The sequence below is a fragment of the Pan troglodytes genome, chromosome 20 (assembly GCF_028858775.2).
Source record: "Pan troglodytes isolate AG18354 chromosome 20, NHGRI_mPanTro3-v2.0_pri, whole genome shotgun sequence".
Lineage (NCBI taxonomy): Eukaryota > Metazoa > Chordata > Mammalia > Primates > Hominidae > Pan > Pan troglodytes.
In genome coordinates, this window is record NC_072418.2 from 46,689,949 (window position 1) to 46,716,231 (window position 26,283).

The following is a 26,283-nucleotide window of genomic DNA, read 5'->3' on the forward strand; positions in this document are numbered from 1 at the left end:
TGTCTTTAAGTGAGAGCAGAAGACACGAGGGTAGTTGCTGTACTCAGCTGCACCAGTGTATTTTCCCATCCAAAACATACACAGGAGAGGCTTGATGCCACCCCAGGAAACAGAATAACCCCTTCTAGGGACTTCTTAGCAGAGACTGATCTCCATCTGCCCACAAGGGCTGGGTGTCCAATTTGTCCTGCTTCCCAGAGCTGCATGTTGGGTAGAGGAGTAAGTGGAACATAAGAACAGGCTTGCATGACTGTGTTTATTTGAATCACCAGATCTGCTCCAATAAAGAGCTCTCCAGACCCTGCCTCACCTTACAGGGAAGGGCTTAGAGTCAGGGAAGAGGGGCCTGTTGCTCCTGTCCCTGAAAAAGGAGGTCAAGATGGAGCCCGGGCTTCCTGGTGACCATTCAGACTCCTCCCACTGCTTGTCCCTGTGGAGGACACAGGACGGGCTGCCCCATCTCAGGTTTGGGGTGGGATCGCTCACAGTCACCCCCGGAACAGCCCCAACTGAGGGTGGGGGGCCTGGCCCTGGACACCTCATGTCTCTGGGCCGGGAAGCCACGATCCCTCATCCATCAGGCCTGCTGCCGCTCTCCACCCCAGCGGGGGACGGACATTTGTGCTCCCTCGCAGTACACTGGGGACCCAGGAGGTCCCCTGCATGACATTCCTCTCCTTGGCCTCAGGCCAGCAGGCGGCTGTACTCTGCCAGAGCAGAGGACTTTCTCACCCCGTCCCAGATCCGGGCAGCGTAGTGGAACCTGTGAGGAGGCCAACAGTCAGGGCTACCTGGCCGGGGCTCCCCCAGCCCAGCACCAACCCGGGACAGGTGGAGAAACTGAGGCCCCTTTTATGACCTGAGATGTGACTCTGAGCCTCTTGGAGCCCAATCTCCTCGACTGGGATACAGGGAGGATCCTAACAGTGATGGGAGGTGGCCCAACTTTTCTTAGCTCACCCAGGTTATGCAAAGTTGAAGGTTCCAGGGCTTGGACTAAGACCTCAAGTCTCCACCACCTAAACTTCTCCCACTCCACACAGTGCTGGCTTTGTGGGTGAGGGTTCAGTTCCCACCTCCCTCCAGTCTTACGACATAGAAAACATCTAACAGCAGCTGCACAACCCACAATCTTCTCCCTCTCTCCTCTGGGTCCTGGTTTAGACCAATGGCAGGAGCAGAGCTGGGACTCAAAGCTCTGCCCCATCTCTGCCCTACAAGCCCTGAGGGGCTTCCTGCTTTGTCTGCACTCCTGACCCCTTCCAGGCACAGCCAACTGCAAACAGATGCAGGGAGCCAAGTTAGAGAGGCTGCACCCAGTTAAGCTATTTATCTTTCCAATTTTTCTCTTTGAAGTAAGATGAGGAAGACCTGGACTCATATGCTGAGGGCTCTGGACAAAGAAGTAATGTAAAGTAGGGGCCACAGAGCTAGTGCAGGGCCAAGTGAAAGCAGGGAGAGAAAGCCAGAGGCAGGAAACACGGCAAATGCAGAAGTGTGAACAATGAGACCCTGATGGCTTTCTGGTTCCCATCTGCTGCAGGGCCCTGCTTTCTGTGATCAGGTCCCTGGAATAAATCTTCCTTAAGCTAAATCTGGTCACTGGTCCTACTCCTAGCAATCAAATGACTCCTAGCCACAGATGTGTGGCCTTGCTATGTAACACTTTTCCCCGAGCCTAAATTTCCCCACCAGGAAAACTGGTGACAAGGACCTACATGATGCTGGCTGATTAGGAGGATTCAAAGTCACAGGAAACAGCATGTTGCCACATGGGTGAGATGCTTACAAGACAGTAGCAATCATCACTGTTCCAGAAAAGGAACCTGAGATCTGGAGAGGAGGGGCTTCACAAGGTCATGCCGATCTAAGGGACGCCCCCTTCTCTCTACACCAGGGTGGGGTGCCTCAAATTGACCCCCTCTGCAAAGAGCTCTTACCAGTTCTTCTCGGTGAGGATCGTGTGTGACAGCTGTGGCCGGGCCATGGACATCACTTGGCTCCGGAGCTTGCTCACCAAGGACTGGAAACTGGGGTGGCCACGATACCCAGGCAGCAGGGAGAAGAGTGGGCTGGAACCAGGTCCTGGAAAGTTGGGGCAGGGAGGGTAAGAGGGATAGACTGCCAGGGTCTTTCTCCCAGTTAACAGCATCCTGGGCTTCAAGGAGCACCTGAGAGTTCAGCCCCGGCTGAGCTCTTCCTGTACTTTTATGACTCTGAAACACACTCCTAATAAAGGGTCCACACACCCCAGGAACAAACGAGGATCTTCTCTCAGACCAGGTAGGCTCCACACTGCTCCCAAACCAAGGCAACCCATGTCGCCTCCTAGACCAGTGGGTGCTGGGTCTCTCTCTGATCAGGACAGGACTCGTCTTTCCATGAACCTGTTGAGGGTAACTGTACCTGCTCTTGGTGGGTTTTCACTCTCTGCTTCACTGTCCATGAAGGGTACCAGGAATAAGTTGACCTCAGAGTCCAGGAAGTCAGGTGGAAGCCCCGGGAAGACATTGCATTGTAACATGGACAGAGTCCCTGGAGGAGAAAACGCTTCAGCCTTCAGGTACCATGTTGTGGGTTTGGGGAGTGGGAATTGTTGACAGTCAAGGCAGGATCAGGAGACCAGTCTGGGGGTAGAGACTGACCCACGGGGTTGGATCAGGAATTAGGAGGCTGACTAGCTTGGGGGGTGATGTGGGAACCCTCACCCTTGTAACGCAGGTGGGAGTGGGCCATGAGCTGGTCAATCATCAGGTGCATCTGCCGCAGCTTCCGAGGACAAAAGTCCTCTCGGCGAGCTTTGTTCTGCAAGAAGACTGAGGGTGGGAAGAGACGGGCCCTGTCAGGCAGACATCGCTTGGCTTCATGGACTCCCCTTTCTCACCCCAAAGACCTGTTGTTACCCCTGAGTTCAGATCACTGTGTATTTATGTAACTTCACTTCACTTTAGCACCAGGCTCTGTGTAGGGCAATGCTGGGGACCCAGAAGTGAGTCAGATCTGATTTCTGCCCCTAGTCTCTTTGAGGCCCTAGCGAGGCATCATAAAATGAACTGGGTCTTTGCAGAAGAGTAGAGCGGAGAAAGGATGAAACAGGCAAAGGAACGGCATGTGCAAAGGCTAGAGGAGGGAGAACAGGTGGACGGGGCCACTCAGATGAACCCAACCTAATACTCACTTCCTGAGTTGGGAGATTCCAGGGACCCAGAAATAGGCAGACCTGGGGCCTGTCCCATTCCAGACACAGGCTCAGGGGTCATGCCCTCAACTGTCAGGATTGGACCAGGGCAGTGGGAACTTGGGAGAAAGAAGCAGCTAATCCTTTTTGACTTTGCTCCTCACAACTCTCAAAAGTGCTCCACCCAGAACCCCACTCCTTCCTCTCTCCCCCCACTTCTCCAGCGTGCTCCTGACTTTCAGCCCCTCATTTTTCCTCCTGCCCACCCCTCCAGTCCCCAGAAAGCCTCTCACCTAGGTGGGGGTAGTACTCGGTGCCTTCATCGGAGCCCGATGAGCTGCTGGACTCGTGGCTGGGGGATGGGGTGGAGGGCTTCACCATCTCTGCTGTCTGCAGGAACCTTGGGGTTTGGGGTGAGTGGCTGTTGCTCTTGCACTTGCACCCCAGGTCCCACAGCCTGGGACAGGGGCTTCCTTTGAGATTCTGATGAAAGCTACAGCCATGCTCAGAAAAATACCATATACACACCATGTTTCTCACAATTTCAGAGAATTCAGAGATAATCCTCTCAGATACCAACCCATGGATTTACCAACTGTATAAATTCTTTATGAGTTTACCGTATTTTTTTTTAAAGGCTATTTTTTAGAGCAGTTTTAGGTTCACAGCAAAACTGAGAAGAAAGCACGTAGCGTTCCCACACACCCCCTGCACATGCACAGCCTCCCTGACTATCAACATCTCCAACCTGAATGGTTCATTTAAGACCCATGAAGCTGCACTGACACATCATTATCACCCAAAATCCCTAGTTTACATCAGGGATCACTCTTGGTGCTGTACATCCTACAGGTTTCGACAAACATATAATGGTGTGTGTCTGCCATTATAGCATCACAAAGAGTAGTTTCACTGCCCTAAAAATCCTCTGTGCTGTCCCTATTCATCCCTCCCTCTCTCCAACCCCTGATCTTTTTACTGTCTCCATAGTTCTGCCTTATCCAGACTGTCTGTATAGTTGGAATTACAAGTATATAGCGTTTTCAGATTGGCTTCACTTGATCTGCATCTAATGACCCTCTAAGTCTTTTTATGGTGAGATAGCTCATTTCTTTTTAGTGCTGAATAATATTCCATTGTCTAGATGTGCCACTGATTATTTATCCATTCGATTTACTGAAAGGCATCTTGGTTGTTTCCAAGTTTTGGCAATTATGGATACAGCTGCTATAAATATCTGTGTGGCCGAGCACGGTGGCTAACGCCTGGAATCTCAGCACTTTGGGGAGCTGAGGCGGGCAGATCACCTGAGGTCAGGAGTTCGAGACCAGCCTGGCCAACATCGCAAAACCGTGTCTCTACTAAAAATACAAAAAATTGCCGGGCATGGTGGCACACACCTGTAGTCCCAGCTACTTTGGAAGCTGAGGCAGAAGCACTTGAACCTAGGAAGTGGAGGTTGCAGTGAGCCGAGATCGCGCCACTGCACTCCAGCCTGGGTAACAGAGTGAGACTCTGTCTCAAAAAAAAAAAAAAAAAAAAATCTGTGGTTTTTTAGTGGAATTTTCAGTTTATGTTATTTTAAAATAATTTTTTACAATAGGTTAAGAGTACATAAACCTGTTTTCTAAGGTAAGGGATAATGGGATTGCTAAAATACGGGGACATTCTCCTCACACACACACAAACACATCTACAATCTCAAGGGGCTCCCCTACTCTGAGAAGCCCACCTGTAGACAAGAGCTTAAAAACAAGGCTCTGCCATGTGCTGGCCTGAGCCAATACTCCTACCAGAATGTAAACTCCCCAAGGAGTTTTATCTGTTTTCTCTCTTTTATCTGTTTTGTTCACACCTGTGTCCCTAGTGCCCAGAACAGTGCCTGGCACACCTAGATGTGAATGAATCCCAGATGGTGGTAGGAATGGGTGTTTCAGAATGAAGTCACAGCTTAGCTGCATTAGATCTGGTCAGAACAACCAACTCCCCAGCAAGCCTTTTTTGCTGTTGGCCAGACCCTCAGCTCATCCCTGTCCCCAGGGTTACTAATACAAACACTAAGTTTTCTCCATCAACTGCTTACTATGTAACAGGGACTAAGCTGAATGCTTTAAATTCCTTAACTCACTGAATCTGCACAACATAATGCTGCTGATGAGGAACTGAGGAGGAAAGAGACACATGCCCACTAAGAGCTAGGATTCAAAGGCACTACCTAGCTCTGAAGGCATCTGCTTCCTAATTCCATTTCTCCTCTCCCTATAAGCTCCTGTCCCTTCCTTCTGCCTGGTCCGTGTGCCCAAAGCTGTTCCCCCCAACACCTCCCAGCGGTCTCCTGGGGCCTGAAGCCAGGAAGGGCCCTTGTGGCCATAGGTTCTGAGCCAGTCTCTTCTGGGGGCATTTCTGGAATCTGTGGCTGCTTCAGGCAGGACTCCTGCCAGGTCCTGCCTCCCTGAGTACCAACAGGAGGGCACACGAGCCTGAAGGAGATGAACAGCAAAACTCCACGGATCAGACAAGCCAGCTCCTCATGCTCCTTATTCAGCAAATTTGTAGTAAATATTTACTGTGTGCCAGGCACTGTGTGAGGTGCTGGGGACCTTGCCCTCCTAGGGCTTACATTCGAATGGGGGAGAAAGATCATAAGGAAAGCTACAGTATCCTATTAAGGAGAGGTAAATGCAACGAAGGAAAACACAGAAGTGGGGGAGAGTAACAGGGGATGCTATGTTAGATGGTCAGGGAAGGCCTGAAGTTGACTCGAATGGCACGAGGGCGAGAGTCTGAGGAGATCTGCGGGAAGGGTATTTCCCACTGAGGGAGGCGGAGTGCAGAGGTCCTGGGCTGCAGGAAGAACAGCCATGAGGCCCTGTGGCTTTAATAAAGGGAGTGAGGGCAGGTGCGCTGGCTCACGCCTGTAATTCCAGCACTTTAGGTGGCCGAGGCAGGTGGATCACCTGAGGTCAGGAGTTCAAAACCAGCCTAGCCAACATGGTGAAACCTATCTCTACTAAAAATGCAAAAATTAGCTGGGCATGGTGGTGGGTGCCTGTAATCCCAGCTACTCGGGAGGCTGAGGCAGGAGAATCACTTGAACCCAGGAGATGGAGGCTGCAGTGAGCCGAGATTGTGCCACTGCACTCCAGGCTGGGCGACAGAGCAAGACTCCGTCTCAATAAATAAATAAATAAATAAATAAATAAATAAATAAATAAATAAATAAAAATAAAGGGAGCGAGGGGAGACAGTGAGAGAAGTCAGCAAGGTGACCAGAGAGCAAAGGACTTTGTAAGCCATGCACAGGCAGACTTTAGATTTATTCTGGTAGATATGTAAAGTCAGTGGAGGGCTGTGTGTGTGGGCAGTGCTTTGAGGGGGAGGTTAGATGGGAGTGATTTGCTCCAACTTACATTTTAAAAGGGTCCCTCTAGCTGCTGTCCCTTGAATCAGTGGCTCAAGTCTCTGGGCCTTTGTCTCCTGCCTCATTCCTCCTCCCCACCCTCCAACCCCTCAGCTCCTCACCTGTAGAGACTGAGGTCTGTGAACCAGTCCTGGACAACAATCACCACATGGCAGACCGTGAAAAGGAAGGCAGCAATCTGGAGTGACTGAGGGTGGGCAGGAAGGAAGGGAGGTGAGGACCTCTTCTGCCCAGACTAATCAGGAGTCCCTGATCCCAGGACTCAGTTCAGGAGGCAGCAAGGCAAGGAGCCTTCAAGCAGCTACTGTGTGCCCAGCACTGTGATGGCACTTCCCTTACAGACCATCCCTAACTCAGGAAAGGTGGGAATTGTCACCCCCATTTTACACAGGCAGATGCTGAGGCTTCAAAGGGGAGGGGGTGGGAAATGACTTGCCTGAGGGGCAGAGCCAGGAGTTGAGCCAGTTCTGACTCCCAGTGTTGTCCTCTTCCTATAGCCCTTGCGGCAGCCAGGGCTCTTCTGAAGCAGAAACTAAGTGGACCACCCACACCCAGCTCTCCAGATCTTGGGAGGATGGGGGTGGGGATGTAAAACCTCAGTCCTGGGCCTGGCTTGGCTCCCTCACCTGCATCTCAACGTAAGTGTGGGGAAGGTTGTACTCTGGAGGCAGTTTGCGGTCATTATTGATGAGATGGTCTAGGATAGAAGGGCTCAGGATGGGCTGCAGCAAGGAAGAGAACAGAGTGTCACTCAGATACCGAAGTTTCATACGCTCAAGGCAAATACATTGTCTATCTCAGGACAAAACAAGGTCAGAAACAAAGGCAGGCAATTTCTAATTAGAACAGCAAGAGGAAGTTAAAGAAAAAAAACTCAAAGCTGATACACTTTTCCAGCTCCTTTACAAATCACTGCTGCTCGCAAGCACCTCATGCCCAAAGAGAACAAATTGCTTTGTGCTAATGAATTTTTAACGTTTACTCAAATAAGTCATGTCCCTTAAAGGCTCATTTTGTTGTCAGTTGTTTCATACACTTTCAAAACTTTGCTAAGATAATTACTTAGGTAAAAAAAAAAAAAAAAAAAAAGATTAGTGTGAAAACTGGTGAGAATTTTAAAAACTGCATCAGTACGTACAAGAATCAGTGGTGAGCTCACCGGACTTTTTTTTCTTAAAGGAACATTCAATCAAAAAACTTTAAGAGCTAAATTAAATTAGCTTGATAGTCTACTGGCTTCTTACTGCAGTGAAATTCTTTTAGAAAGGGGCTTTCACAACTGCTCGCTTTCTCAAACTCCAAACATTGAGCAGTGCTCTATTCTGTCTTGTTTAACTTCTGTCCTCCTCTTCACAGGTCTCTGACCCAGACCATGGCCGGTTTGGTTTGTCTCCAGGTCTCCATGGCCCCTGCACAGGGCCTGGCACACAAGGCTCACATCACATTTGTAGATTTTCCACTCTGTGTCATCAATGCCACAGTGACCAGAACTCTGTTCCACCAACTATGAGTGCCAACTAAAGGGCCAGGCCCTGTGCCCCAGCTCTCACCCCCAGAGCCAGGGCTCTGCTCTGAAGAGCTTCGGGCAGGCAGGGAGTGGGAACAGACACGGTGGCAAATCACATGCTATGGTAGGAGGTGCATATGGGCAACAGTGGAAGGGGAGGGCTTCTGAGAGGAGGCCACACCCCAGTGGAGTCTTGAGGAAGAAGAAGGCGTTAGCCAGGCAAAAACGCAAGGCGAGAGCCTATTGTACTGATAATGGTATTAATTGCTAAGGGTATTTAGCACCTAACTCCTGTTGGGTGCTGTCATTAGGACTTTACTTGCATCAATGCACTGAAACCTCACAAAACCCCTATGAGGCAGGCAGTATTGTTTTTCCCACTTAAAACTGAGGAATGAAAATAAATAACTTGACAAGGTCACACAATTTGTTGGTGGTTTCAGGTAAAAACGGGATATGAGAAGTCCAGAGAAGAGAGAGATCAGTGTGTGTGTGCTGGGGGCCTGGTGGCTCCTCCAGAGGCGAGGATAGGCAGTCTGAGGGAGGCAAGCCATACCCTCCGAATGCCAGCTTAAGGAATCTGGACTTTGCCTGAGAGGAAGGGAGAAGCCGAGGAAAACTGCCAGATAAACGCAGGACCAGTCAGTTCTAACGACAGTGACGAGCCTGAGCACTAACCTTGTGCCAGGTCCTGGCCAAGCACTTTGCCTGGACTGTTCCACTGAATCCTTGAAACTCCTAAGAGGCTAAGTACAGTTACCATCCCTATTTACAGATAAAGAGCTGTGGTTTAAGGGAGTTTAAAACTGAAAGTCACCCAGCCGGTAAGAATTAACAGACAGGATCAGAACACACATTCTCCAGGGCCCACACTTTTCAGCACTATACTAGAAATCCTTTAGGCTACTGTGTAGAAGGCCAATGAGATGGGGGCAAAAGTGACAAGAGACTAAGGGCCAAGAAAAGACACAATTTGCCCCAGGGCAGCCAGTATGTCCATGGCTTGACTGGAAGCACATGGAATCCACGCAGGGTTCTGGCTTAATCACATTCCAGGAAGAGGCTCAATGCAGGATGTGGCAGGGTGGGGCAAAGGCAGGCGGGGCTGGCACCTGTGTGTCCAGGAAAACAATCCGTTCTTGGGTAATAAAGAAGTCGATGCCACTGGTCTGGTTGCCCCCTCGTTCCTTCATTTCAGCACTCTGGGCCCGGAAAACATAAGTCCTGTGGAGAGGAGCAGGCAGGGGTGCGTGAGAGCTCTGGTTCTCAGCCTTGGATGCATCCGAAGTGTGACCCTGTGAGCTGAGCATGTGAGCCATGGTGCCCTGCCTGCTCCCTAAGCTTTTCATCTGTGGCCCATGTCAGGGGGTTGGAGGTGGGGGTAGTGCATGTTTTGAAGCACACGATTTCACTCCTATCCATAAAGAGATCCATTAGTTCAATTAATGAAGCCAGTACACTGAGGTGTTGAAGGGCAGAGATTCCGCCAGTCTGCCAGGATTCAGATCCCAGCTCTGCCTCTTCCTGGCTGTGTGGCTTTAGGCACACTCCTTAACCTTTTTCCATCAGTTTCCTCATCTGTAAAACGGGGATAACCACATGATCAAAACTCTGTGTATTACTGTGAGGTCGGTATGTGTAAAGCCCTTAGAATGGTGCCTGATATATAATGATATATACTTTTAGCTGTTAATTATCAAATAAACCTACTAGATCCCAGGCATTGGAGAGAGAGCACTGAGTGCCCTCCACTCCCACAGTGAGAGGGAGTTTGGGTCTTCTTTTTTTTTTTTTGAGACGGAGTCTCGCTCTGTCGCCCAGGCTGGAGTGCAGTGGCGCGATCTCGGCTCACTGACGGCTCTGCCTCCCGGGTTCACGCCATTCTCCTGCCTCAGCCTCCCGAGTAGCTGGGACTACAGGCGCCCGCTACCACGCCCGGCTAATTTTTTGTATTTTTAGTAGAGACGGGGTTTCACCGTGTTAGCCAGGATGGTCTCGATCTCCTGACCTCGTGATCCGCCCGCCTCGGCCTCCCAAAGTGCTGGGATTACAGGCGTGAGCCACTGCGCCCGGCCCCGGGAGTTTGGGTCTTGTTCCCAGCATCTTCCCCTGTCACGTGAGTTTCCCTCACTTCTACGTGTGCTGGGTGCTGGGAATATGAGGGCAAAGCAGGCAGAGCAGGGCCGTGCCCTAAACCACTAAGTTCAACTTGGTGACTCTGTGACTTGGGCAAAGTGATTTTACCTTTTGAAATCTGTAAAATCAGGGTAATAGTACCTATCTCTCAAGGGGTAATTTCTATCTCCCCCCAAGATGCATAATCTGTTGTCTGACACAAAGCAGGCATCCTTCCACTTTACAAACACTATACGGAAAACCTCCTATTTGCCAGATACCAGGATATAGCAGTGAACAAAAAAGACTAAGTCGGCTTCTGTGAAGCTTCTGGTCTAGTTTACAAATTACCAGAAATCAGTAACTGTGGGTGTTAGAAAGAAGAGGCGTGCAGTGCTCCAAGTGCAGATTGCTTAGTTGGTGGAGCCAGAAAGGGCTGCCCTGGAGAGGGAAATGACAATGCTGAGGGTGAGAAAGAGGGAGTTAATTGGCACTGGGTGGGGGATGGACGCAGAGGAAGGTTGTATCGGCAGAAGGTAGGTGACTTGTTGTACTAGGACTCAAAGACCAGCATGGCAAGAGCAGAAAGATGGTGCATGTGGGAGGGGAGGGAGCAAGAAGAGGATACACAGACCCTTGTGGAGCATGGTAAGGCTTTGGCCTATGAGCCTGGAGAAGCTGCTGGAGAGATGTAAGTAGACAAGTGACAGGATCAGACTGTGGTTTGAAAGGTCCCCTTGCTGCTATGTGGTGAGGACCGTACGGTGGAAAAAGTGGAGATAGGCTTACAAGGCCCAGTGCCAGAGTGCCTCGCTCTGCCTCTCTGGCCTTATCTCCTACCACTCCCCTTCCAAGGCTGCCACGTTCTTCTACACACATTATGGGCAAGCTCCCACTTCAGACGCATTGCCCATGCCAGTCCCTTTCACTGGAATGCTCCTCCCAGCATGCTTTTTCTCAAACGTTCCCCTTAGCAAGGCCTTCCCTCACCATCCTATTTAAAACTATAACCTAGTCTGGGCAACACAGCAAGACCTCATCTCTACAAAAAATATTAAGGGCATGGTCGCTCATGCCTGTAATCCCAGAGCTTTGGGAGGCCAAGGTGGGATGATCACTTGAGGTCAGGAGTTCAAGACCAGCCTGGCCAACATGGTGAAACCCTGTCTCTATTAAAAATACAAAAATTAGCTGGATGTGGTGGTGCACGCCTGTAATCCCAGCTACTCGGGAGGCTGAGGCAGGAGAATTGCCTAAACCTGGGAGATAGAGGTTGCAGTGAGCCAAGATTGAGCCACTGCACTCCACCCTGGGTGACAGAGCAACACTTGTCTCAAAAATAAAAAATAAATAAATTAGCCAGGCACGGTGGTACACAAATGTAGTCCTAGCTACTCAGAAGGCTGGGGTCAAAGGATCACGTGAGCCCGGTCTGGGCAACACAGTGAGATCCTGTCTCTACAAAAAATTAAAAAATTAGTTGGGCATGGTGGTGCATACCTGTGGTTCCCAGCTACTCATATGGCCGAGGTGGGAGGATGGCTTGGGCCCAGTTCAAGGCTTCAGTGAAGCCATGATCAGGCCACTACACTCCAGCCTGGGTGACAGAGCAAGACCCTCGTCTCTTAAAAAATAGTAATAATTTTTAAAACCTGTAACCTAGGCCCAACATTACCTCCCTATAACCCTTTTCCATTGTGTTATATTCTAATGTGCCAAATAGTGTGTTTATTTTGTTTACTATCTTCCCTATTAAAATATAAGCCCCGCGAGGGCAGATTTTTTCGTTTTGTATACCACTGTATCCCCAGCACCTAGAACAGTGCCTGGCGCATAGTAAGCAATTAATACAGTACTTGTCAAAACTGAATTAAATCAGGCAGACCAGACAGAAACCTCTTGGTATCCTGCATGTAAGATAATAATGGCTTGGACTAAGGAGGTGGGAGTGAAGGAGGGAAGAAACAGATGAATTAGAAAGAGAATTAGCAGGAAGGCCAGGCACAGTGGCTCACACCTGTAATCCCGACACTTTGGGAGGCCGAGGTGGGCAGATCACCTGTCAGGAGTTCAAGACCAGCCTGGTAAACATGGCAAAACCCCATCTCTACTAAAAACATAAAAATAAGCTGGGCATGGTAGTCCCAGCTACTCGGGAGGCTGAGGCACAAGAATCGGTTGAACCCAGGAGATGGAGATTGTGTTAAGCTGAAATTGTGCCACCGCCCTCCAGCCTGGGCGACAGAGCGAGACTGTCTCAAAAAAAAAAAAAAAAAGAGAGAGAATTAGGAGGCAAAACCTAGACCTGATGAAAAGAGTTGATACTAAAGTCTACCACACCACAGGCTGACGTGGCTCAAAAAGACAAGCTGGGCGACAGGATTCTCTCTACCTCAGGAATCTGAACTGAGACCCATGGGGAAAATTTGCTAGTTGGGGTGAAAAGCTGAAATGGAAAGAATGTTACCTGAGACCTGGAACTACTCCAAAATGGAACCAAACTGAGTCATGAGTGAGCAGAGAACAGGAGGGAGAGAGGCAGAGGAACCTCACAGCTCCAGCTTTATGGGATGTGTATTCGCACAACAGTGGTCTTCACCTTTTCTAGATCCCCATCAGCCCACTCTGAGATCTGGTGCAAACTAGGGACCTTTTCCCTAGAAGAAAAGCCTGACTGCAAATGTGTGCAAAATTCTGCATATGGCCAGGGTGGTGGCTCACACCTGTAATCCCAGCACATTGAGAGGCCAAAGCGGGAGGATTGCTTGAGCCCAAGAGTTTGAGACCAGCCTGGGCAACAGAGGAAGACGCCATCTCTACCAAAAAAGTTAAAAACCAGCTGGTGTGGTGGCATGCCCCTGTAGTCCCAGCTACTTGGGAGGCTGAAGTGGGAAGATCACTTGAGCCTGGGAGGTAGAGGATGCAGTGGGCTATGACCGTGCCATTGCACTTGAGCCTGGGTGAAAGAACAGGACACTGTCTCAAAAATAAATGAATAAATAAAATTCTGCATATACTGTTAAGGGATTAATGGACCCCTGACGCTCATCCATGGAGGCCAGGGTAGTATCACCTGCTTTACAAAAAAACAGATCCCTGTATTTTTAGGTAACTTCAACGTGTCTCTGTTCTTCACCACCCCAGTGGCTACTATCCATTCTCATTCCCCATTTTGATTCTCCCTTAATGGGATGTGTATCTCCCCCCATTCCCAAATTCCTACATTTTTCCCTTTCCTTCTCTGCCCCCAGTTTCGGGACCTGTTTCTCAAGTTCTCCCCTCCCCAAAACCTGCTCCTGTGCCCTTATGCTTTATCTTCATAATCACATTCCATCCTTACTCAAGAATGTTGTTCAGGCCAGAGAATCCTCATGTCTGATCCTCCCCAGCCTGGAGAAGCAGAGCCATTTTCCCAAGGTGACACAGTAGGACTGAGGCTGGTACAGAAACCACTCTCTGTCTCCAGATCTCTTTCCCCACTCTACTTCTCAGATTGTATCAGCTACCATTCTGTGATACTTGCTCTATGCCAGGTGCTCATTAACTTTTGCCTTCTTGATCTTATTTTATTCTCCAAAAATCTACTTGGACAGGGGATACGGGAAATGAAGTGACCTGTCCAAGGTCAACCAGTTATGTAGCAGGGCTGAGCCTGAGGTGGGCCCAAATCCAAAACCTTAACAACTACATCATCCCACTTCCTGTCTAGGGCCTGTACCATTTCCTGGGGCCAGCCAGGAAGGGAGGGAGGGAGGGAGGAACAGGATTGGATGCCTTGGAGCTACACAGATTTAGTCCAGCCCATTATCATCTTCATCTCATGAAGACACTGAGGCCTACAGAAGAAAAGCAACTTTCCAAAGTCCTTTGGTAACACCACTTGAAACACCCAAGCCCACCTTGCCCCTGCTCCCGGTGGGTGCCCACCTCCCTCCTGCACCCTATCTGATAGCCCCTCACCTCTGGTCCTCCTCTGGAGTGTTGGCTGACAACAATGACATGACCATGGACTTGCCTGTCCCCTGGAGGCCCAGGACACCAACCACCAACACATCAGTCTGATCCAACAGGTACTGTGGGAAAATACATAAATGACTCTGACAAGTCTGTCAGCTGCTGGAGCTGGAATGAGGGGGGGACTCCAGAGACCCTTGTGGCTCCCCCACCTGCCTTATCATATATGAAGAGAAACTCCTATAGTCCCAACCCCTTCAACTAGGCATAGGGCCTCCGTTCCGTGTCATGGTAGGATTATGTGAAATGTTTTAGACACAAACAACAGTGTCTGTGAGAACTCTGAAGTAGAAAAGAGCCTAGCATGGTCAAGAAGCTAAAAGGAAATCAGTGTGGCTGAACACAGCGGGAAAAAGGGAAGTCTGATCTTGGAGAAGTGAAAGTGAGAGTCACAGGAACAGAAGGGCAGGTTGGAGAAGATAGGACTCGGCGACTGAGGGCTACTGGCACAGGTTCCTGGCAAACCTGGGAAAGCACATGAAAGGCAGTGGTATGCAAACAGGAGCCACCCAGGCTTTCGTCTGTGTGTGTGTTTTTTTGTTTTTTTTTACATTCATATGCTGTCGTCTGTGGGATTTAAGAGCCCCTCTGGAAATTAACTGAGACCAACTCTGGGCCACCAGCTCTGCTGACTTTCACCACCAGGGGGTGTAAGAGACACTCCTCAAGGAAAACAGCTACGTCCTGAACTGTGGCTGCTGCTCCTCAGAATTACCTTAAAATTTTGTTTTGTTTTGTTTTTTAAAAGCGAATCCTATAGGCCAGGTGTTGTGGCCCACACCTGTAATCCCAGCACTTTAGGAGGCCAAGATGGGAGGATCGCTTGAGGCCAGGAGTTCAAGACCAGCCTGGCCAACATGGTGAAACTCCGTCTCTACCAAAAATACAAAACCCGGCTGGGTGCAGTGGCTCACACCTTTAATCCCAGCACTTTGGGAGGCCGAGGCAGGCGGATCAGCTGAGGTCGGGAGTTACAGACCAGCCTGACCAACATGGAGAAACCTCATCTCTACTAAAAATACAAAATTAGTTGGGTGTGGTGGCACATGCCTGTAATCCCAGCTACTCGGAAGGCTGAGGCAGGAGAATTGCTTGAACCCGGGAGGCGGGGGTTGCGGTGAGCCGAGATCGTGCCATTGCACTCCAGCCTGGGCAACAGGAGCGAAATTCCATCTCAAAAAAACAACAAAAAACAACTATCTGCGCGTGATGTCGCACACTTGTGGTCCCAGCTACCTGGGAAGCTGAGGCTGGAGAACTGCTTGAACCCGGGAGGTGGAGGTTGCAGTGAGCCGAGATGGTGCCACTGCACTCCAGCCTAGGCAACAGAGCGAGACCGTCTCCTAAATAAATAAAGCAAATCCTGGGCCCAATCAGGATTTAACGTGCTTTAACACATTAAAGCAGAATATCTATGGATGCCCTGTTCAATCAGTAGGCATTGATCATACATGGCTATTTAAATTAGTAAGATTAAACAACATTAAAAATTCTGTTTGGTTGTACTAGCCACATTTCAAGTGCTCTAAAGCCACATCTGGGGATAGCGGCTACCATACTGGACGGATAGTTCAAATATATATGATCTTCATCACTGCAGAAAGTTTTCCTTAATAGCGCTGAAGGGTAGGGTTTGGTTTTTTGTTGTTGTTTTGTTTTTTGTTTTTTTAAAGCTCCCCAGTTAATTCCAATGTGAGAGTGGACACAGAAGTGGCAGGGGCAAGGCAATAAATGGACTTGAGGCTGTGCTAATAAGTCCAGGCTGCTGGGTAGGAGAGGTGACACCTCTGGGACAATCTGAGCAGGGGTGGGACAGGTCTAGGGGAGAAAAAGCAGAAGAAGGGACACAACGTCTGGGAGACTGGTGTTATGTATGATGATCTAGGAATGTGAGGTCTGAACTAGAGCAGGGGGTGGTGGGATGGATGGGGGTCACTTTGGGGGAGTGACATTCAAAACAGTTAACACTGAGACAGCGTGGGTTTCTTGTTCTTTTTTTTTTTTTTTTACTGAGACAGGGTCTCACTCTGTTGTTGAGGGTGGAGTGCAATGTCATGATCACAGCTCTCTGCAGCCTTGACCTCCTGGAGTCAAGTGATCCTCTTACCTCAGCCTCCTGAGTGGCCTGGATGCCTCCTGCCACCATGCCTGGCTAATTTTTAAATTTTTGGTAGAAATGGAGTATTCCTATGTTGCCCAGGCTGGTCTTGAACTCCTGGGCTTAGGTGATTCTCCTACCTTGGCCTCCCAAAGTGCTGGGATTACAGGCATGAGCCACCAGCAAGGGTTTCAACCAAATAAGAAGGGTACTGGAGCAGGATCCAAAAGACTCCCCTGCTGTGGATGGCACGGGAGATCCCAGGGGTCCTGGGGTGGTAGTAAGAGTACTTCTTTACCAATCGGTACCAAAGTAGTTCTGTATTTTACCAACTAGCAAGCACAGCTGAGCTAGTTGAAATTCCGCTCTGGTTAGGTGAGAATGTTCTGATTCCACCCCCTCTCACTGCTGTAAGTTGCCTCAAAACCCTCCAGTCTGGTGTTGCCTACAAAGAGGTGGAGGATCAGAGGATGCAGGATGTGCGGAAGCTCAGGCAGGGCGGGACCCCTCGGTACCTCGATGGCACTGTCACACCAATTCATCTGGTCATCCACCAACTTGATGCTGTGCTTCATGCGCTCTGGGGGCAGTAGTTTGGCCTGACCCACGACAGCTGGAGATTGGAGAAAGCAGGAGACAGAGGATGCAGTGAGGATCTGTGAGGAGACGCCAGTTCCCAACCTGGTACTGCCCAGCCCCAACTCACGGTCCATGGCTGCTGGTGCGGCAGTGCCCATGCCCCGGTTCTGGATCTGGTACACAGGCTGTGTGGGTCTCTGCCCCTCCTTCTCCCCCTTGGGTGGAGCAGGGGCTGCAGGGGGTGGTGGGGCGGTGCCCTCAGGGGTAGAGGCACCTGTCACGGCCACAGGCCCCTTCCCCTCCTCCCGTGGCTTCATGAGAACGATGGGCTTCTCCAGAGGGGCTGGAGCAGGCGGGGCAGCAGGGGCTGTTGGAGGTGGTGGCTGTTTTGACTACGGAGGTAAAAAAAATTCCATCAATGGGGGCAATCCCTTCCCTAACGGCTCCCCCTCTTCCCTCCTTCTCTGCTCACCCGCTCTGCTGGAGGTTTTGAGAGGATGATGGGGGTTTTCTGCATGACGGAAGTGCTTGTCTCTTCGCTGGCATCCTGTGGTGAGGGAGGGCAGTTACTCATGAATGGCTCTCCTGGACATTCCAGATCTTTATGTACCATGAACTATTCTAAATGCCGAAATATATTAACTACCTTGATCCTACCAACAGCCCTGTGAGATAGATACTATTATTACCCCCACTTTACAGATGAAGAAAATGAAGCCTAGAAAGGTTAAGCAGATTGCCCAAAGTCACAAAGCCCAGGCAGCCTGGCTGCAGAACCAAATCCTCAAGCATTCTGCTCAGCTGCCTCTGCGGGGCAACAAGCCCAGGAGGAAAGGAACTAGGAGCTAGACAGGTCTGGGTGCAAACCTGATCCCGCCTCGTGTTGGCTGTGTGAACTTGAATAAGGAACCACCCTCACCACCTTCACTTATGCCTCATTTTCCCATCTGTGAGTGGGTATGGGAATTCCTTCCTCACAGACTATGATGAGGATGAAAGGAGAGAGAACTCATCAAGTGTCTAGCATGGCACCTGACACATGGCAGGTGCTCACTATGTGAGAGCTGCTGGTGGCACTTGCTATCCTGATCACCTCTGCCTCAGCCCCCTCCTGCTCTGGCAAAGCTGGCAGGCTGATCCCAAGCCTTGACCTCTTCATGCCTCCCCAACTTACCCTCAGTCTGCTGAAGAGGGGAGAAATCTGAGTCTGAGTCCCGTTCTTTCTCTGGTTCCTTGAGTAACCTCATGAGAGTCTTGACCCCTAACTGTGTCTGTTCCTTCACCAATATACTGAGGACACTTACTTAAACCCTGCTCACTTCACTGGCTTACGGTGAAGAACAAACAAAAAGACGAAGTGAAAGTGCTTCGAAAAGAAGTTTCAAGGGAAAAACTACAGGAGGAGAGGCTGTGGACTTCCAGGAGGCTAGGAAGGGGGAGATGATACAGGCTGAGTATCTCTTATCTCAGATGCCTGGGACCAGAAGTGTTCTGAATTTGGGATTTTTTTGAACTTTGGAATATTTGCATATTTACTGGTTGAGCACCCCAAATCCATTTGCAAGGCTCCAATAAACATTTCCCTTAAATGTCATGTTGGTGCTCAAAACATTTGGAATTTTGGAGCACTTCGGATATTCAGTCTATACCTGGGATGAACGCTGTGAGGGTAGAGAGAAGACACACAGATATAACCAGGCGGCAGAATGTAAAGCACTGGTGCCTGACTAGCACAGAGGAAGCAGGGGAGAGGCGAGAGAGGCATTCAGGATAAGGCCCAATGGGCTGTCACTGATATGGGAGAAAAAAATGGGAAGAGGAAAAATGGCAGAAAGATGCTGAGGTCAGCACGGGACACAGAGGATAAGAAGCCCATGGGTGTGACAAGAGGCTGCCAGGGCTCAGTAGCACATTTAGAGACAAAGATGAGATTTAGGAGGTGCTTGTTCAAGGATTAAACCTGAAGGTGTGGCGGGATAACATTCCCCAGGAGGGCATTATGTGGAAGGAAGAGAGACTACGTGTTCTCATTTACACTGTGGCCCAAGAGAAGGAGCAAGTAAGAGCCCAGCTCACTGTGAATAAACTATTCTTCATGTTTGTACAGTTTTATAGCTCAGAAGCTGGCCCCAATTGTCACCTACTTCCACCCTACCTGACATCTCTGAGGTGGACAGGGCCCTAGAGAAAAAAGCCCAGGGGGCAGGTTCTGGCCGAGAGTCACCTAGGTACAGGAGGGGAGTGAGGCTGGGCCTGGGCACAAGCCGATCCCTCCTGATTCCCAGCCCAGGGCGCTCTCTACAGCAGGCAGAGCGATGCTATACGTGAGACTAAGCTGGACCTGGATCTGAGTCCTGGACCCAAAGTTTACTGACTCTGATTTTGGAAAAGTCCCTTCACCTCTGGGGCTCATTTTCCTCATTAGTGAAAATCAGATCTATCATAGAATCTACCTCATGGGGTAGCTGTAAGGGTTCAGGAAGACCCAAAGGATGTAAAAGACTTTGCACAGTGCAAGCACAGTATAGGCTGCTCTGTAAAAAGAGTAACAGTTGTTGTTATTATGACATGACCCTTTAAAACATGAGCTATGGCACCTCTCAGCTCAAACTCTCCAATGCCAATTTCACTCAGTGAAATACAAAGTTCTTTCCAAGGCCTACCAGGTCCTACATGATTTGGCCCCAGTTACTTGACTTCATCTCCTATCTCTCTCCCTCCTTCCTCATCGATTGCAGCCATCCTGGCCTCCTATGGCTACTCCTTGAACACGCCAGATATGGGCCACCTCAGGGCCTCTGTGCTTGCTGTTCTTTCTGTCTGGAATGCTCTTCATCTCAGATGCTGGCATGGCTTATTCTCTCATCTCCTTCAAGTCTCTGCTAAAAAGTCACCTCTTCAGAGAGACCTTCTCTGACCATGTTACCTAGAACAGTCTCCTTTATCACTCTCCACCTTCTTTATCCATGAGGGTGGTAGGTTTTGTTTACAGATATATCCCCGGCATCTGGATTAGTGCCTGGCACATGGCAGGTGCGTGGAACCAAATAGATACATGAATGCTGCTCCTGGGTCCAGACACTCACCCTTCTCTCTCTTTCCCATGGTGCAATGTAGTCCCTTTCCCGACCACCAGGCCCAGAGAGATTCTGGGGGCCACCAGAGCCAGGCTCCTTCCACCGTCGCCGCCGCTCTATCCCATAGAGTCCAGGCTGACTGTGTCCAGACTCAGACATGGTTACCTATGGAGGGAATGAGGGGATTTCAGGATGACAGAGTCTCTTCCTACTCTACTTGGCATATCCTAGACTATATGAAGTCCCTTCTTTCTTTTTTTTGGAGATGGAGTCTCTCTGTCGCCCAGGCTGGAGTACAGTGGCCTGATCTTGGCTCACTGCAACCTCTGCCTCCTGAGTTCAAGCAATTCTTCTGCCTCAGCCTCCCAAGTAGCTGGGATTACAGGCACCCACCACCATGCCTGGCTAATTTTTATATTTTTAGTAGAGATGGGGTTTCACCATGTTGGCCAGGCTGGTCTCGAACTCCTGACCTCAGGTGATGCACCTACCTTGGCCTCCCAAAGTGCTGGGATTACAGACGTGAGCCACTGTGCCCAACCAAGGGTCTTCCTTTCTTCTTTTTTTTGAGACAGAGTTTCGCTCTTGTCACCGAGGCTGGAGTGCAATGGCGTAATCTCGGCTCACTGCAGCCTCCACCTCACAGATTCAAGCAATTCTCCTGCCTCAGTCTCCTGAGTAGCTGGGATTACAGATGCCCACCACCACACCCGACTAATTTTTGTTGTATTTTTAGTAGAGATGGGGTTTCACCATGTTGGCCAGGCTGGTCTCAAACTCCTGACCTCAGGCAATCCACCTGCCTCAGCCTCCCAAAGGGCTGGGATTATAGGCGTGAGCCACCATGCCCGGCCAAGGCCCTTCCTTTCAACAGAGCTCTGGGCCTGTGGTAGCAACTGCAAGCTGGTTCCCAACATCCACTCCTGACTTCTTCCAAAAAAGTAAAACCCTCAGTTCTGAGCTAGGTACATGGCTATCCAGAACAAACTTCTCATCCTTGTTTGCAGTTAGGTGTGGCCATGTGAGTAAGTACTTTCTGGCTATGGTATGACACTAGAAGTGTGGCTTGGCAGCTTCCAGCAACTTCCCTTCACAGACTCTGGCACATGCCTTCTGCCCCTTCCTCCCAGTGACAGGAATGTGGGTGTGGAGGTTGGAGCTCAAGCAGCTATCCTGGGCTGTAAGGCAATTTAATGGAAGGTACAACAAAACAAGACACAAGGTTGGGGGGTTCCACGTTAACCTTGAATTGCCTACTTCGAGAGGCAGTGAAAAACAAATACACATCTATCTCTTACTTGCAGCCAAAACTATTCCCAACTATTAAAATGCTCCAACATAAATAAACTCACAGGGGCAAGTTCACATAAAAATAGGATATTCTCCTTACCAAAATGCAGCAAGGCATTTGCTTACAAACTAGCAATGTGATCCTCAGTCCAACAGCTACTCTTGATTAGCCATTACTAGCGTATGTCATGGTGGGGCTCCAGCCACTTACTAGTGTATGTCATGGTGGGGTTCCAACACTCAAGGGCCTATTTTCACCTGGTATCCCACTACATTTCAGTGTCTGTCTGTCTTCCGTTCCTGACGGTCTGCCTTCCCTCACAGTGAATTTCATTTCAAGGTGTCTCCAGTGTTTATTCTATTTGAGATGTTATATAATGTCTGGCTACCTATGCAACCCACTCTCCACCATTTCAGTATCTGTTTACAGGTCCTTAGAGAGTTTTCCCAGCTGTTCACACATCAGTCTAGGGCGGTATTTGACTACTTAACTGTTTGTAGAACTCAGTGGGGCTATCTGCTCAAGCTCAGAAGTCAGGTTGACAAAGTGTGGCCTAGGGGCCAAATCTGGTCTGCTTTCTGTTTTTGTAAATAGAAAGTTTTATCGGAACATGGCCACATCCATCAATTTAGAAACTGTCTGTGGCTGCCTTCTTGATGCAATGGCAGAGCTGAGACAGACAATACAGTCTGCAGGGCCTAAAATAATTATTCTCTGGCCTTAACAGAAAGTTTCACTGAATGGCCGAGTATGGTGGCTCACACCTGTAATCCCGACGCTTTGGGAGGCCGAGACAGGAGGACTGCTTGAGCCCAGGAGCTCGAGACCAGCTTGGGCAACAAAGCAAGATCCTGTCTCTATATAACATTTAAAAAAGAAAAAAGTAGCTGGGCGTGGTGACATGCACCTGTAGTCCCAGCTACTTGGGAGGCTGAGGTGGTGGGATCACTTGAGCCTGGGAGGTCAAGGCTGCCATGATCATGCTGCACCACTGCACTCTAGCCTGGGTAACAAAGCAAGACCCTGTCTCAAAAAAAAAAAAAAAAAAAAAAAAGCAGAACCCTGTCTCAAAAAAAAAAGTTTGCTGACCCTTGCTTAGCTTGGAAGTATCTGTTAAATCCCTCCATGAATCCTCCCCTGCCCCACCTCATAATGACATAAACAGGTCCCTCCAAGACTCTCCAGAATGGAAGGGTCTGTTTACAAGATGCAGTCATAATTTTGCTAGCCAGACAAGTGGCTTGTCTAGCTCCTCTCTTACTGTGCTACATGACCTCTCCCCCAGCCACAAGCCAGGTTGAAGACTGCTTTCCTAGACAGAGGAGGACAAGGGCCTGTTTACAGATGCTTAGGGAAAATGACTCATTCCATACCGAAATGACTGCTTAGTCTGGGATGGAGATTCTCCCCAGAATCTGAGACTCCTCCCTCACTTGCAATTAAGTGTCTTTACACATTATTCTGAAATCTACCCAGTGCTTAAGTACTTGTCTTCATGCCTCAATTGGGATACTGCCCAGCCCTGAAGTTTCTGTTTACTGGCCTATGAGGATGCCCTTTCCTGTGCAAAGTAAGCGCCCCTGTGTGAATGCTTTTCTTTCTTTTTTTTTTTTTTTTTTTGAGACGGTCTTGCTCTGTTGCCCAGGCTGGAGTGCAGTGGCGCGATCTCAGCTGGCTGCGGCCTCTGCCTCCCGGGTTCAGGCAATTCTCCTGCCTCAGCCTCCCAAGTAGGTGGGATTACAGGTGCATACCACCAGGCCGGGCTAAGTTTTGCATTTTCAGTAGAGACGGGGTTTCGCCATGTTGGCCAGGCTGGTCTCGAACTCCTGGCCTCAAGTGATTCGCCGGCCTCGGTCTCCCAAAGTGATCGGATTCCCCGGGTGAGCCACCGCACCTGGCCTCCCTGTGCCCTTTATTCTGGGAGCTTCCACAGTATCTGAATGTGGGGAGTTCCTTGGAACTTAAAAGCCCACCTAAACCAGGTGTGGAGGATACAGTGAGCCGAGATCGTGCCACTGCACTCCAGCCTGGGCGACATAGCGAGACTCGTCTCAAAGAAAAAAAAAAAAAAGCCCACCCACATGCAAGCTGGGGACTTCCAATGCTGTTTCCGGGCTCCTTTGGGGATTACCCCCAAACTTAGGAAAGCTGGTCTATTTAAGTGTCTGCTGATGGACTTCTAGGGTGACTTCCCGAAAATTAACAAATCGAATTTACATATTTTTGGGGAGTGTCTCCTCAGTATTTAGGCATCGCTTCACACACTCCCTTCGGGGATCTCCCAGAGCCTCACTATTTGCAAATATTTGGGGAGACTTTCCCGATTCCTGAGTATGTAAGCCCACTTCGTGGGGCACTCCCCACCCCAGAACTGTAGTCGATTTGCACATTTTCCTAAGGACTCCCTAGGATTTAAACTTCTCTCTACGGGGTTCTAAAAGGGGGCCTCCCCTGGATTTAGGCATTGCTTTACAAAGCTTCCCTCGGGGAACCCAACTCAAGTTTCTCGTTACACGTTATTGGGGCGGCCTCCCCAGTACTTGACGGGCAGTTTGCAGGCTGTACTTGGATCTCGCAGAGCATAAGTTTCTCATTCACACGTTATTTCCGTCCCCCGCCCCCATTCCTGCCAACCCAGTATCGAATTGACGGTCGCCGGCCCCCTACTCAGTGCCGCACCCCCGCCGGACGTCCCAGCGACCTTTCAATGGCCAAGGCGGGGGCGGGGCCTGCCGGAGCGCCCCGCCCGCCGCCGGTGCGCTAGCCTAGCGCGGGCTCGCGGCCCCCTTACCTAAGACGGCTGCTGATTGGTTCTCGGGGCGCGGTGTGCGCTCTCCCGTGACGGGAGTCGGGTGGGGGCGGGGAGGCTGACCCAAGCCACCCGCCTGCAAATGGCGTCTGGGGGCCAGGAACGTGGGAAGGAGAGAAAATGGGCACTCCCCACTCCGAAACCGGCCTCGGCGTCCGGGTTGCAGCCCCTAAGGAAAGCTGGCCCGAAGGAGGAAGAGGAGGAGGATGTAACGCGGGGCCGAGCTGAGATCAGTTCCCTCAGGCGACTCGTCCTGCGCATGCGCTGAGGGCTGGACGCTCGAGCGCTGAATGCGCTCGCCGGGCTGAGCATGCGTGCATGGAGGCGGTCGGCTTCAGCACGCATGCGGGTTCCGGAGCGGGAGGCCGGAGGACGCCGCGGCTCTGACTCAATGCGCGTGCGCGCGGTTGGGGGGTTGAGGGTGGGGAGATGAGTAGGGAAATGGATACGCCAAGGAGCCGGCAGGAGGGAGAGCGGCCCGGATCTGGGGTTCGAGTTGTGCCTCTTCAGTGATGTTGGCGGGATGCAGTGGGGTGGGGCGACAGGGAGGAATTTCACTGTTCTGGGCTGAGTGCCAAGAACACACGAATGAATCAGACTTGGCGTGCGCCCTGGAAGACACCCCGGCCTGTGGAGAGACTGCCAGGGCCTCAAATCACTTAGGAAAGGGCGCGGGTCCGGTTGGACCTTGAAGGACAGGCAGGCGAGGGTACTCCAGGGAACAGCTAAGCAAAGGCGGCGAAGACCCCGGGGGAGAGGTCTAGACTGGCTTGGATTCAGGGTCCACCCGGGTGGGAGGTGAGGCAGCAGAATGGGCAGGTCAGACCCTGAAGGGTCTCCAGTGTCAGTTTTATCCTTAAGGCCTGGGAGATGCAGAATAGTCTGAGACAGAACTATGTTTAAAACCCTCGAAGGCCGCGTTGGAGGAGGGAATCAGCGCCAGGGTCGAAAATTTAAACGCACGTGGGCGGAGTCTTGTGCGCGCCAAAGAGGAACATTGGGCGAGGGGCGCGGCCTGGAGAGCGCATGCGCATTCGGAAGGGTCGGCCGTTCCCCAGTGGGCAGAGTGGGTGAATGGGAAGGTTCTAGCTTTTTATTTGAAATTTTATTTATTTATTTAGAGACAGAGTCTCGCCCTGTCACCCAGGCTGGCGTGCAGTGGCGAGATCTCGGATCACTGCCGTCTCCACCTCCTGAAATTCAAGCGATTCTCCTGCCTCAGCCTCCCAAGTAGCTGGGATTACAGGCGTCCACCACGCCTGGCTAATTTTTTGTATTTTTAGTAGAGACTGGGTTTTGCCATGTTGGCCAGGCTGGTCTCGAACTCCTGACCTCAAGTGATCCGCCCGCCTCGGCCTCCCAAAGTGCTAGGATGACAGGCGTGAGCCACTGTGGCTGGTCTAAAAAAATGTTTTTTAAAATTATATTTGAACAGGTATTACATGTACATACACAATTCAAACCTCTCTGGCTGTATACAATAAAAGTAAGTTTCCACCTCTGGTTCCCATTTTCCTTTCCTAAAGCACTGGTTCCCGGTTTCCTTCTGGAGCTGCTGTTATAATAAAGCATTGGAGTTAAGAGCATGTGTTGAGTTCATATAAATAGCGGCTGAGCTTGACCAAGTGACTTAATACTCTCTACTTCTACGTCCCTGTTTGTGAATTGGGTGTGGTATAACCTTACAACATTGCCGCCAGCATTAAATGGGTGAGAGTGCATAGAACAGTGCCTGTTGCCTAATAGTACTGTGTGTTGTCACTGTGTATTATTTTGTGATCTACCATGCTGATAGTTGTAGATTCTGAGCAGCCCTCTCCCCTCCAGGCCTCATCCCTACTGTCATTGTCCCAGTACCAGTACCAGGTGGAGCCACCTCTCCAGGCTGCCACAGGTAGAAACACCAGTCACCCAGAATGACTTGAGTCCACTGTTGATGGATTCTGGGGAAAGATTCTGGGTGTTTGATAAAGATACACATGACAGGCCATCTCTGTATTATGTCTATCAGTGTCCAATTTTACTTCTTCAGCTCAGGCCATATCTGAATTTCTCAACCCCAGATCACTCACGATTGCCAGTTTCACATCAGGGCAACCCTCAGAGGTAGAATTTTCTTAAAAGAGGGAAAGAGGAGGCCTGGCATTGACCTTGGACCCACTGTGTACCAGGCTGTGTGCTCTCTGCTTTATAT

General features: G+C 50.2%; 1 protein-coding gene across 4 annotated transcripts; it reads right to left on the bottom strand.

Moving 5' to 3' along the window:
* Positions 1–237: 237 nt before the first annotated feature.
* On the bottom strand, positions 238–24,575 carry SMG9 (SMG9 nonsense mediated mRNA decay factor). Of its 4 annotated transcripts, none has more exon segments than NM_001246560.1 (14): positions 238–763; positions 1,941–2,085; positions 2,407–2,535; positions 2,709–2,816; positions 3,472–3,578; positions 6,701–6,786; positions 7,226–7,321; positions 9,219–9,330; positions 14,182–14,294; positions 16,849–16,946; positions 17,040–17,304; positions 17,385–17,459; positions 19,999–20,154; positions 23,915–23,989. In NM_001246560.1, coding segments are annotated over 13 exon segments (1,563 nt in total). In that variant the 5' UTR covers positions 20,149–20,154; positions 23,915–23,989; the 3' UTR covers positions 238–684.
* Positions 24,576–26,283: the final 1,708 nt, after the last annotated feature.